Raw genomic sequence first — 13,982 nt, 5'->3', positions numbered from 1 at the left:
CTGCACTCTACAGAAGCTGCAATCCCTGCATTTAGTGCTGAGAGTGGCACTGACAGGAGAGAAGGATCAGGCCAAATGGATTAGCTGCCAGAATCAGAGAGGAAGGGGAAGGGAATGGGGAGGGGGGGGAGAACGGGGAGGCATAAATGAAATTAGTGACTTCACTTCTTCAGTGTAAAAATGTAACGATTTGCATCTTTGTTTTTTGCATCATTTGCATCTTGTCTTTTGCATCACATTTTTCGCAAAACTAATAGAAGTGAATGAGTTATTTTATATAAACAATGACACTATTGTGAATTGTGCAAAGTTCAAACTGAATGAATGGCCTGAACTAAAACACGAGCCATTTGTGTCTGTGTCTCTGACAGTGATTAGATTCCGTCTTTTGTTATTGTGCTTTGTCTTGCTCATAAATGGATTTTGTGACATATTCTAATTTAATATAAATCTTCCAGCTGATTCAGCAACACCTGTCAGTAACTGAATTATAGGACATGCAACATACTGTGCACATTGGTCTGGTTATGGCCTAGTTAAGGATTAAATAGAAGGGAACAGCACTAAAGGCACCGATATAAACCTCAGGTCACTGTAATTGGAATAATAAGTGAGGCATAGTATTTTTACTTTTGTGGTCGCCGGGTTATGGTTTATTCTTTAGTGTGCAGGGCAGGATAATTTGGCCACCACCTGTGCCCCTATCATTCTGCGGTTGACAAATAAGAAATGTCTTTCAATTGGGTTTAACTCGTGCTGTCTGTTTTTCTTGTTCTGGGATTAAATGCTACAGTACCAATGAGCAAAGCATCTAATGGCCTAATTCAGAATGTGAAACCCATCTATTAAGCATATGAATATCTGTCAAAGGTGGGAAATCAACTCTGGCCCTCTGTTTGGGAGTTCAATGTTAAAACTACAGTCAAGCTTGCCTGCGGTGTTTTACTGTCCTGTCGACATGCCCAGGGTATTGTACAATCCAGTAGAGCATGCCTCTGGTTGTGTACTGCCCAGTTTAGCATGTCCACAGTGCTGTACTGTCCAGTTAACACACTAATGGTGCTATACTGGTATCATCCATATCTATGTAAATGTTACAGGTCTGGGCACCATCTGATGATTCAGATTAGCTCCTTGAACCTTGCCCTGCGCTGTATTAAACACATGAAAGACACTGTGGCCCCGATTTTAAAAGGGGGGAGGGTGCAGGAGCGATGCCGCAAGCCCCAAAGTGGGCAGCTCACCCAGAGAGTTTCGGGATGTGGAGGCCCTGCAGATCTTAATGGTTGGGCCTCATTGAAATAAACGTTTCCGGAGTCCCACGTGACATCCGGCCAGATTTACTACCTGGCCAGCGGGCAACAACAGGAATTTGGCGGCAGGAGGCCGCAGCCGGGGACCTGCGGGAACAGACCCCAGTAGTCATTGGGAGGAGGGGTCTGGAGACGATCTGGGATCGGAGGGGAGGGGGCATCCAGGGTGATTGGTGGGAGGCCGGGGCTCAGGAATTCAAAGACAAAGAGGGAGGCTGGGGTTGGGGAGGCCTAAGGGCTCTTTGCGGGGCCTGGGGGGAGCACTGCTGTTGTTCCTGGCCCACAAAGAGTACCAACAGAAACAAATTGTTTAAACTTAGATTGGCCTTTTTTGGCCGGTCGGCACCTCCCGTCATGGTTCTGCCGCTGGGCTGCAGACAATGCGGGACTCCCCCTGACATGAAGTTAATATTTCGTCACGGCGCCGTCACATCATCGGACGCAAATTTTGAATATTAAGTAGGCCCCGGCACGCCTTTAGCGGTAGCCTTGTCGATGGCCTGATTCGTCACCATAAACATTATGGGGGCCGGGAATGCCGGATTTAAAATTGCAATCGGCCTGATTGGGAAAGGAGCGGGTAAATACCCCATTCCATTTTATCTCCCCCCCCCCCCACCCCCACCTGGCAGAAACAAGGCAGGGGGTGTTAAAATCGACCCCAAGATGTTCATACATTGGCAATTTCCTCTTCGCTCAAATAAACCAAAAATCAAAAAAATTCTGCAGATGCTACAAGTCTGACACAAAAAACAAAAATGCTGGAAGCACTCAGCAGATCAGGCAGCATTTATGGAGAGAACAGACAAATTAATGTTTTGAATGTGGGCCCTTTTTACATTGATTGATGTTTGCTTTATGATCTGGTTTGTAGATGATCAGGTGAGGTGAACTTACGTCTTATCCCAGTCTTTCCCATTCTCTGAGGATGTTTTATTATCTATTTAGACAAAATGTTCTTATCGTGGAACTGAAGCCCTTGCACTTTAATCTTCCATGGCTAACGTGCCTGCCACCTTCTAATTAGTGTAAACTTTAAATTAACACCATCACATACCAAAATATCCTTTTAATTAGCAGTATAAGCCCTTCAAAGCACAAGCAAGATCTGAATTATTTTCTGGAGATTTCGTCTTTAACTCTGGAAGGGATGCCTTTGTAATGTATGAAGGTCCACTTCCAGTAAAAAGCTCACCCCACTTCTAAACGGATGGATAGTTACTTACGCTGACCTTTAAGGAGTAATTTTACAACATGCAATTCCGACAGTGAGGCCTCAGAACAGGAGCCTGAGTTCTCAAAATTACTCCTTTAGTTCAGGGTAAAAAGTCCCACTTCTGGGAAGACCTTTAAAGGGCCCTGTCTTCAAGAAAAAATGTTCCGACAAAACTTTCACTGTTTTTAGAGGAAGAACAATTAAAAGAGCCGGGTGTCATTTTCACTACAAGTAACACAGTGAATGATGTATCCCAATCCTGTTTGTTTTTGCATCATGTATTTAGCAAGCAAAAAGATTTGCCACACATTTTGTCATGAAGATGGTTCCCCTTTAAACTGAACATTATATTGTTCCGGTCAGGCTTAATATTCATTTAATGATCATTTTTAACAACAGAATAACAGGGCTGGTAATTCAATACATCTTGGAACATCAACTGAAGGCATAGATCAACAGCAGCCAAATATAAGCCTAGAAATGATGGTTGGTAATATTAGCAGACAAATGCTTAGCATGTCCCTGTGAAATTCTTCTGTCTGCTATTTTAATGGGGGTGTTAACCCATTTATTTGAATTGCTTAACCCTTGCCTTAAATGGTTAACACCCCTAATAAAGTGCGCAGAGATATGTCTTACAAATGTGTTAAGATTTGTCTGCTAACACTGACCACAGTAATTTCTAGGCCGTTATAGTTACGCATGATAAACTGAGGCACTGTTACTCTCTTACCCCTCTCCTTATATTAATGTGCATTTTGAGATAACATTCCAAACTCAGTTTTATTCTGGAATGAAGCTAGGATTGAACAGTACAGGAAAACCCTCAAAGTAGCAGGGAAACTCACTTTTCCAGTCATGGGGGGTTATTTTAAATCACAAGAACGGGTGGGTTGGGGGCGGGTGGGAGTTGAAAATAGTTGTTTTTTTGGGTCGCAACCGCAACCCGGCTTTATTTCCGGGTTTAATGTCGGCGCAAAAAAGTACATGCCTTGTATTGGGGATCCAAAGACCGAAAATTTTGCGGTTGCGACCCAAAGAAATGACTATTTTCAACTCCCACCTGCCCCCAACCCACCCGTTCTTGGGGTTTAAAATCACACCCATGGTTCTTGTGATCACAGGACTTAGGCCAGAATGTCCCATCTCATGCCTATAGTCTGTGCCAGACTGCTTTGAGGAGCAGCATAACTGGGCGGCTTGAGCAGAGCTGAGATGGAACAATCTCTGGTACAGATGCAATGAAGCTTCTGTTAATTTTGTGTGAACACAGCTGCATAATGTGACATGAGGTGGGGTTTGTCCACAAGCCAATACTGAGATTCACAGTTGGCCCAGCAGCAGAGCTTATGTTCTGATATCTCTGTAGTGGGTAGTGTCCTGACCCCTTAATCACCTGGATACACTTGACCTGGTTTGAAATAGCTGCAATTTACATTACGTCAAGGGGAAAAAAAACTGAGCATTGTGGCCTTTTACTGGTTAAAAACAGAACTAAGAAAGAAATAACTTCCAATTTTGTAATGCCTTTCACAACCTCAAGCTATCCCAAATCAGCCAATTAACTGCTTTCGAAGTATGGAGCCCGATATTAGGAGGGAGGCGAGTTGCCAGTGGGGGGTTGACCCGCCCAGTAAAATTGGTGGGTTCCCCATGTGATCGTAAGTAAATTGAAGGCACTTACCTTGGCTTCCGGGTTTCGCGCTGGAAAGCTGCGCAGCGGGCGGACTGCGCACCCGCATCATAGGCTGTCAGCTGGAGGAGCCCTATTTAAAGGGGCAGTCCTCCACTGACTGATGCTGCAGAAAGGAGCCAAAATTACAGCATAGTGCAGCACAGGGGGAAGGCTGCTCCCAGGTTTAATGATACCTCACTCCAGGTCCTACTGGATGGGGTGAGGAGGAGGGGGAGGACCGAGATCTTCTCCCCGGCGGGCGGGAGGAAGCGGCCTGCCTCTGCCACCACGAAGGCCTGGCTCGAGGTGGCAGAGGAGGTCACCAGCACCACCAACATATCGCGCACCTGCATACAGTGCAGGAGGTGCTTCATTGACCTAACTAGGTCAGCCGAAGTGAGTACACTTACTCATTCCCCTACAACTCCGTCTGCCACATCACCGCCCCCACCTCACATCTCCTTCTGCACTGTCAACACTACTCTATTACATCACTCCTCATACCCACTTAAACCTCATTCTCATCTTCCCTGCACTTACCTCGCCAGTACTCATCCCACCACAACCACTCAACCCAATCCTCATACAATCTCATGGCTCTATCTCATACTTACCCTCTCATGCATCTCTTTCACGGTCAGCCTCACCCCACATGCCACTACCTGTGCTGCAACCACAAGGCATGCATCACGTATGTGTAGTTGGAAGCATAAGGCAAACATGTCATGAGCATGAAGGGGATGCACAAGGGTGTTTGAGGGTTTGTCATGGTTTTTTCTTATATTTGATTTCTGATCAACTCACATTACATATTATATTGTCACCACTACTGCCACGTCTTGGCCATTCTTGAGTGGCTTGTGCAATAATGCCCTTTCATGAGGTTCTCCATGAAGACCCTTGATGTCACCCATTGGGTCATGTGGGTGTATGTGTAGTTGCACGACTACTTGTGCAGGTGCCTGTTGCGCAGCACTGTGTTGTGTAACTCCACGTGGCCGAGGTGGACGGCATGCCTGGCAAGGCTGGTGATGTTGCTCATCCTCCATTGGAGTGATGAATGCAGCAATGGATCCCCCCCCATCCTGACGGTGTGAGTGTGAGGGGGTCCACAAAGTAGGTAAATGTATTTGGACAGCAGAGTTTAGGGTATGATTTAATAATTTGGAGTGTGGAGACAATGGTGTGGCAGGCAAAACTTTGTCTGAGGTGACAGAGTGCCCTCCTGCAATGAACGAGGGTTTACCCCGCACCTGTTAAATGGACCTTTGCAGCTGCTGCTGGCTGCTGGCTGCAACACGTCTGTTTAAACAGGGAGTGTTTCCCCCAGCATGGGAAACACGCTCTGGGTAGTCCAAATTCCGAATCCTCCTAAAATCTCCAACTAATGAGGTCTGTAAACGACATCAAGTACCCAGATAATGATCTTAAGTGGGATCCCGCCAGCTTTGATTGCCGGTGGGAGTCCCGCATGCAGGGGCTGTGCGCGCACCGATTCGCATCATTGGGGAACCCGGAAGTGGGCGGGTTGGAGCCGGGCTCCGGACCCGCTCTGGGAATCCCCAATTTTAGGAGCCCGCCTGCCATGAACGCACCCGCTCGGCCATCCAAAAATTGACCCCATGGTCACTGTTGTAATGTCGGGAAACACGATAGCCAATTTGCACACAAGGTCCCACAAACAATGAAATAAATGAACAAATAACCTGTTTTAGTGGTGCTGGTAATGAAATAAATGTTGGCTAGGACACCAGGAGAACTCTTTGTTCTTCTTTGATAAGTGCCATGGGATCTTTTACATCCACCTGAGAGGGCAGATGGGGCCTCAATTTTAGCGTCTTATTCTAAAGACGACACCGTTGAAAGTGAAGCCTTCCCGCAGTACTGAAGTGTCAGCCTAGATTTTCTGCTCAAGGCTCTGGGGCTTAAACCCACAAACTTTCTGACTCAGAGGAGACAGTGCTTCCACTATTGGAATTCTATGTCCCATCTCGGATTGCCCCCTTGTACCATTCATCCAGACAGTCCAATTTTTCAGGGGTTATCCATTTAAAAAAAACGTAAATTGGGCAGTAAAAGTCCAGTTTTTGTGCCCAGCTTTCCATTCCGTACTTTGCTCTGATTGGAGACCATGCTGTCAATCAACTAATTTTTCTTGTGGTTTCCGCGCTATCATGCAATTTGACTTAGAACATATACAAAAGGGATGGATTATTCTAAGCTGCCTTGCACACAGCTCTGTCCTCAAACCTGCCAACAGTAGTTGCCTTGCATTTTCCCTGCTCGCTTTCGCCCTCCCACTGATATTATGGTTACTTTAAGCTGACACAAAGCTATCCTTCAGTGACCTGCAAGACCAACCAGGTCTGTGTCTGTTTGCATTGATGTTAAATTATTATTTTCAACATAATAATTGGATGTTTTTTGTTTTAATTTTTAAATTATACCCAGAGTCCCTCTTTCAGGAGGGAACCTTTTAAATAGTAAACAGTCTAAGGTATGTGAGTAATGTAGTCCATCCCTCCCTTTCTGATTTGTAAAGTACCCATGATTTTGGAGAACCTGAGAGAGCTATAAACAAATATGAACTGAGCCATTATTGCTTTGTTCAAGGGGTCACTGCAGCTGTGAAAAAAGGATGCTCTGATTTTGAGGAATTGGTTTGACTTTAGTTAATTACCTTGATAAATTGGAGCACGCTGGATATTAATATAGATTGGCACTTTAATATTTAACTGACTGAAACTAATAAATAAATAAACCAATAAACCTTAAATAGATAAACTTGTTCCCTGATTTTCATCATTCTGCTGCACGATGGATAAAGCAACAAACACATCAGCACCATAAACCACACTCCCTCTCCCATCTCCACCTGACTCAGCAAAATATGAACACCCTCCATCTCCAACTCTCATGATGGAGAACAGGCGGCATCTGTCAGTTTTTAATTATCTTATTATAATTTTTTTTTACAATGGGGGTGATTTTCAACTGCTGGATGCCCGTTTCTCACCTGAAAAACCGGAAGCGGTGGTTGAAAATTGGGGGGTTGGGGAGAGGGGCACCCCGGCCGCCCGATTGACACTCAAGGTCCACCTGATGCAATTTTCAGGCGGTCCTTTAAATGGGCGAGCAGCCTGCCCACCTGTTCTCAGTTTGAGGCTGCCTAAATATGTAAATCGGTATTCTACATTGGTTGTAGCACCCTCATCTCAATTTTCAGTCCTACAGTCGGAATGCGGTTTTGAAATATCAGGTTAACCTAATAGACAGGGGAGGAGGTGATATTAAATTCCTCACTGACCAGAGCTTCTGAATGATTCAGTTAATTGGTCATGAAAATATGCATTGAGCACTGGTTCAGTCCTGGCAGGATGCTACACTGCAGGCTTTTGAAGTAAACAAAATATGTCGGCTAACTAAGGGAGTTTAGTGTGGAAAGCATGCTTTGTCAAAATTGGAACATGTGCAAGTACAGAAGCACGACACTCCTAGCATAAATCTTGGGAATATATGTGTTCTTAATTCAGATATAGCAAAGTTTCATTCTGTGTCCTGGTACTGATTATTATAACTCCCTGTCAAGTATAGTTTGAATACATCACAGTAGATACTCTTACATGGAGATGGGGTGAATTGGGTGAAACATTGAGTTAAGACACAGTCCTTTCACTTGTGATTTTCTTGCAGAGTAATGGAGAAAAGGCAAGAAAAGAAGCAACTAATTTGATGGACAGGCTGTGCAGCATCCTGGAACAACGCAAAATGAAACTCATCAAGTCAATTGAGGACAGCCGTTCCTCAAAACTGGAGAGACTACGATATCAAATGGATGAATATCAGGGAATGCTGGAAAATAGTGGACTGGTGGGATATGCCCAAGAAGTACTGAAGGAAACAGACCAATCGTGTTTTGTGCAGACAGCAAAGCAACTGCACATTAGGTAGGTCCAGAAAAATTGCACCTCTGCTGTACAATAGTATCGACAGAATGTGTTTCTTACATTCTCTAGGAAGTGCATATTAATCTTTACTTTTAATAAAGCAACAATATAGTGACAGAGTATGCAGGGTTGCCCTGGCACCTCCCAGAGCACACGCATCATTATTTCTGACATATGGAGAGTATGGTTTGAGGAGCTGCGTCTGATCATTCTGATTTCCTATGGCTTGTTCCTATTGCACCAATTTGTGCCTAATTTTCATTTAACAATCTAAGTAAAAGAAAGGAAAACCAAATAACTTCAGCAAAAAGTTTAACATCTTTAATTGCATGAATAGAGCTTCCAATTATTTAGAAGAGGTGAGTGTTGCACATGAGCGAACATAAGAAAATAGAGAGAGCTTTTCCAGGGATTTAGCCTGCCAGAAAACTCCCAATACAGTGACAATGCCCTTTTTTAGACAGGTGGATACTGAGAGCTGGATTTTCCTGGTACTACCCTGAAAGGGTTGGGGCGGGACTTCCAACCACTGCTCTGACCCCGCCATAACCCCGATCCCATTTTCTGAATCAGGATTCATTAACTATTCATAGCCGGCTCCCAGTGGAAATTCTGCCAGAAACGGGAGGCAGCATGCTGCCACCACCAGGCAAGCCTGGTACATTTATGTTGAGAGCAGGAATAGCAAAAACATTTCAGCTGGGGGATCTGACAACCTTGTGTTAGTGTGCAGAAACATTACTCCCTCCCCCATCAGACATAAATCATTAGGCACCCAAAGACTGAGACTTCTCTGCAAACAAGCTTTATGTAAAAATGAGTTCATAGCTTTGAATGTCATGTCATGGGTTCCTCTAAATTCTCCAATTGCCATTAATTGCATTGGAGAATAAACAAAACCAGAATTATAGGTACCCCATAAATTTTTTTCTATTCGTTCATGGGATGTGGGCTTCGCTGGCGGGGCCTGCAATTATTGCCCATCCCTAATTGCCCTTGAGAAGGTGGTGGTGAGCCGCCTTCTTGAACCGCTGCAGTCTGTGTGGTGAAGGTTCTCCCACAGTGCTGTTAGGAAGGGAGTTTCAGGATTTTGACCCAGCAACGATGAAGGAGCAGCAATATATTTCCGAGTCGGGATGGTGTGTGACTTGGAGGGGAACATGCAGGTGGTGTTGTTCCCATGTGCCTGCTGCTCTTGTCCTTCTAGGTGGTAGAGGTCGTGGGTTTGGGAGGTGCTGCCGAAGAAGCCTTGGCGAGTTACTGCAGTGCATCCTGTGGATGGTACACACTGCAGCCGCTGTGCGCCGGTGGTGAAGGGAGTGAATGTTTAAGGTGGTGGATGGGGTGCCAATCAAGCGGGCTGCTTTGTCCTGGATGGTGAGCTTCTTGAGTGTTGTTGGAGCTGCACTCATCCAGGCAAGTGGAGAGTATTCCATCACACTCCTGACTTGTGCCTTGTAGATGTATCCACAGTATTTATATGGCTGGTCCAATTAAAGTTTCTGGTCAATGGTGACCCCCAGGATGTTGATGGTGGGGGATTTGGCGATGGTAATGTCGTTAAATGTCAAGGGGAGGTGGTTAGACTCTCTCTTGTTGGAGATGGTCATTGCCTGGCACTTGTCTGGCGCGAATGTTACTTGCCACTTATCAGCCCAAGCCTGGATGTTGTCCAGGCCTTGCTGCATGCGGACACGGACTGCTTCATTATCTGAGGGGTTGCGAATGGAACTGAACACTCTGCAATTGTCAGCGAACATCCCCATTTCTGACCTTATGATGGAGGGAAGGTCATTGATGCAGCAGCTGAAGATGGTTGTGCCTAGGACACTGCCCTGAGGAACTCCTGCAGCAATGTCCTGGGACTGAGATAATTGGCCTCCAACAACCACTACCATCTACAATGGCTATTAACTATAATTATCATTTAAAATGTTAACTTGTACATCACTTTGATTTTCAACAGCAAGTCCATTGTACTTCAGATAGATCAAGAAATGTAAGTGAAGAAAATCAAAGTTTAATTTATAATTGAAATTGGACTTTTAAATATAAGGATCATCGCGTTATCGAACATTCTATTTGTTCAACTACATTGGGTGACAGCTTGGCTCAGTGCTAGTATGTTTGCTTCTGAGTTAGAAGGTTGTGGGTTCATACTTTACTCAAGGATTTGAGCACCTAATCAAGACTGACACTCTAGTGAAGCGCTGAGGGAGTGCTGCATTGTTGGAGGTGCTGTCCTTTAGATGAGGCATCAAACTAATGTCCTCTCCACCTCTTTTGTCAATGCGTGGACTTAAAGATTCCATAGAATTACATAGAAATTACAACTCAGAAACTGCCTGTTTAGCCCAACCAGTCTATGTCAGTGTTTATATGAGCAGTAGTCCTAATCTCTTGTGCCTGCTGTATTCCGATATTCCCTTATTCCCCTGTCATTCAACCATTTAGATAACCTATTCTTAACATGGTCTGGTTCAGCCTCAGACTGAACCAGACCGTTCGCAACCGTGGCGTCCTATTTGACCCTGAGCTGAGCTTCCGACCCCATATCCTCTCTATCACCAAGACCGCCTACTTCCACCTCCGTAACATCGCCTGTCCCTGCCGTTGCCTCAGCTTATCTGCTGCTGAAACCCTTATCCATGCATTTGTTACCTCTGGACTCAACTATTTTAATGCTCTCTTGGTTGGTCTCCTGCTTTGCACGTTCCGTAAACTTAAGCTCATCCAAAGCTCTGCTGCCTGTATCCTAACTCGCACCAAGTCCCGTTCTCCTATTGCCCCTGTGCTCGTTGACCTACATTGGTTCCCAGTCCAGCAACGCCTCGATTTTAAAATTCTCATCCTTGTTTTCAAATCCCTTCATGGCCTTGCCCCTCCCTATCTCTATAACCTCCTCCAACTCTACAACCCTCCGCGATCTCTGCGTTCCTCCAATTCTGACCTCTTGCACATCCCTGATTTTAATCGGTCCACCATTGCCGGCCGTGCCTTCAGATGCCTAGGCCCTAAGCTCTGGAATTCCCTCCCTAAACCTCCATGTCTCTCTCCCTCTCTCCTTTTTTAAGACGCCCCTTAAAACCTACCTCTTTGACCAAGCTTTTGGTCAACTGTCCTAATATCTTCTTATGTGGCTCAGTGTCAAATTTTGTTTGATAACGCTCCTGCGAAGTGCCTTCGGATGTTTTACTACATTAAAGGTGCTTTTTAAATGCAAGTTGTTGTTGTTCAGTCACTAATTCTGATAGTTTATTCCTGAGCCCTCACAATCAAGGAGCTCCCTCGCGTGATGGCCAATATTCGACAACCAACACCACCAGAAACAGCAATGATTGACCTGGTACTCTGGGCATATTTGTAATATTTGCTATAAAATTTTCAAATTGTCTAGAACAGGAACAGACATAACTGATTCATCTTATTCTCAGTAAAAAAATTCAAATTTATGACTGTTTTCCTGTTAAACTGATTTAGCTTATCTGTGCAAGGATATTTTTAAAATTCAGACATTTTGGACTTAAAAAGCATAATGAAGTTTTTGTGTCTTTTCTTTGACCCTAGAATATTGTGCCCTAGACATCTATTTGCAGTAATATTGTGTCACTATTTCACTTAGCCCCTTGGTATTGCATTGATTTGACATGAAATATTTACATTTAAGGGCACCGTATATAACCAGCTGATAATCTAGTGCTTTTGTAGTTAAAAATAAATTTGCGCCCAGCCCATCTGTATAATTAATTTAAAGTATGGCAGGGAGTTAGACCATGACTCTCCCTACCATAATCATGGGCAGAAACAACTGTTCATACAGAATTAGGAATTAGTGATGCCAAACTATTAGCGTTTACAGCCAACAGTAGCATTCCATTGACCTGCATCCTATGCACCCATCTCAGAAACATCCATACATATGTAGCATCCATACAATGCTGGGCATTGCTTCATCATTTCTAAAATGTGCAGGTTCCCTCGAGTTATTACTTCAATACCAGCTAAACTGCAATAAAATTGGAAAACTTCACAAACTGTACACACCCTACTGGATTTACAAAAAGGTGAAACATGAACTTGTTTCATCTCTATTGAAATCAGTACCCTGTCCAAGTGGTGAAGGTGAAAGGTAACATCAATGTCTTTGTATTGTCCTCACAGCAAGGGTAAAGCCTAATTTTCTGTGCAATTCCCATAGTCCTTTCCTCGGTGCTCACTGGGTAGCTGTTATACTTCAGCGGGTATGACAGGAGACTGAGAATCTTGCCAGCATGAAAGAACTTGGCCCAGCACCAGGACTCTTGCACTTAATTTTTAGTCTAAGACTTCCGCACATCTGCTCAACATAAAAATGAGTCTCTTTTAGTGTAATCCCAGGCCCTCTAATGTGGAACTGCATCATCGGGGATGGAGAATTGCTACTCGTCAACATGCAGAATACACACATTGGAGAATGGAAGTTATGTAGATGAACATTCTTTTGAAAATAGATAGGGATGTATGTTTGTGCCATTCCGAGTGGCCACATTTGTAAGAGTTTCCACATGATGTCCCATTTCAAGGTTCTCAAACACTCATGCTCATGTGGAGGGTAAACACTGACATAGGCTGGTTGGGTCAAATACCTGTTTCCATGTTGTAACTTCTATGTATTTCTACGTATATTGTGGAAGTTCAAGAATAATTGCATCAGCTTGCAGCCTGAAGCATGGTTGATATTTTAATGCTATAAAGGCACCATACTCACACTGCAACCATCCATCCTGTTGGATAGGCACCAGGATATCAGGTGGGGATCCATATTGCTGGCTCCCTCGCCACTTTGAAGTCTGCTGGATTTTCTGGCAGAAGTGATGCTCAAATGTGGGCAGCTGTATTTAAATTGGGCAATAATGAGGGAATAGCATCATACATCACATTTTTCATCATTGTTGCCTCAGCTATTTCAATACCATTGATGGAGTGTGCGTGTTGCTGATTTTTCTGCAGTTTCATCTGCCATTGTGCCGCCTACATACATATGTCCAACACACCTTAATTTTTGAACTTACTCCTCTGATTTCAACGCCCCTTCTAATTTAGTGTCATCTGCGAATCTGTTTACTTTGTATTGAGGTTCTGAACCCAGGTCACTTTTGTAAATTGGAAACAGTAATGGTCCCAGCTCTAAGCCCTGGGAACCCCACTCAAGCTGTACTCTCCTCCAAGCTGACGTAATTCCTCTAATGCGTACTCATTGTTTTGTACCCTTCAGCCAATTTCTTATCCATTCCCAGGGTTAACCTTGAATCCACAGTCCATTTGAATCCTTTTTAATGCATCCACATCTTCTTTTACCTCTTAAAAATAGCCTTGCTGTTGGCCTACTAGGCCATCATGTGAGGGAGAAATAATTCCATCCTTGCTGTGCCATCTGCCATTTTGTTTTGTTAACATTTGAACAATTCTTCATGCAGCAGATGTTTTAATAAAATGGCTTGTAGCAGTACTACCCAGGACTGGGCCATCATGGTTACTTAGTCCCTGGCACTGGTGAAATTTGAAAGAAAGTGTAATTGTCCTATGTTTGATATTAACATAGCACCCAGGTAGTATCTGTGACATGGAAGAAACATGCTTTGTAAATGTAACAACATTGGGCCTACTGTCTCAAACCAAAACAAAATCATTGGCCAATCCCTAGGATACCACTTGAGAAGAAAAAAAGGCTCTTTCTGTTGCCTTGTTTGCAATCGACTTTGTGGTACAGTACATCTTTGACTTGAGAAGCATTGTTTTTCATTTGTCTTTTGTATCCTTTGTCTGCGTGAAGAAAAGGCTTGATGATTGCT

At 44.1% G+C, this 13,982-nt stretch overlaps 1 protein-coding gene across 2 annotated transcripts in view; it reads left to right on the top strand.

Annotated features, from left to right (window-relative positions):
* The window catches only part of trim36 (tripartite motif containing 36), a 96,122-nt gene that overhangs the window by 34,306 nt on the left and 47,834 nt on the right, over window positions 1-13,982 (top strand). For both annotated transcript variants that reach the window (XM_067982972.1, XM_067982971.1), the window contains exon 6: window positions 7,898-8,151. In XM_067982972.1, the coding sequence (XP_067839073.1) occupies window positions 7,898-8,151 (254 nt within the window). The remainder of the gene's footprint in view (window positions 1-7,897; window positions 8,152-13,982) is intronic.

Source organism: Heptranchias perlo, chromosome 4 (genome assembly GCF_035084215.1).
Source record: "Heptranchias perlo isolate sHepPer1 chromosome 4, sHepPer1.hap1, whole genome shotgun sequence".
NCBI classification, from domain to species: domain Eukaryota; kingdom Metazoa; phylum Chordata; class Chondrichthyes; order Hexanchiformes; family Hexanchidae; genus Heptranchias; species Heptranchias perlo.
This window is presented reverse-complemented; position numbering and strand designations above follow the sequence as displayed.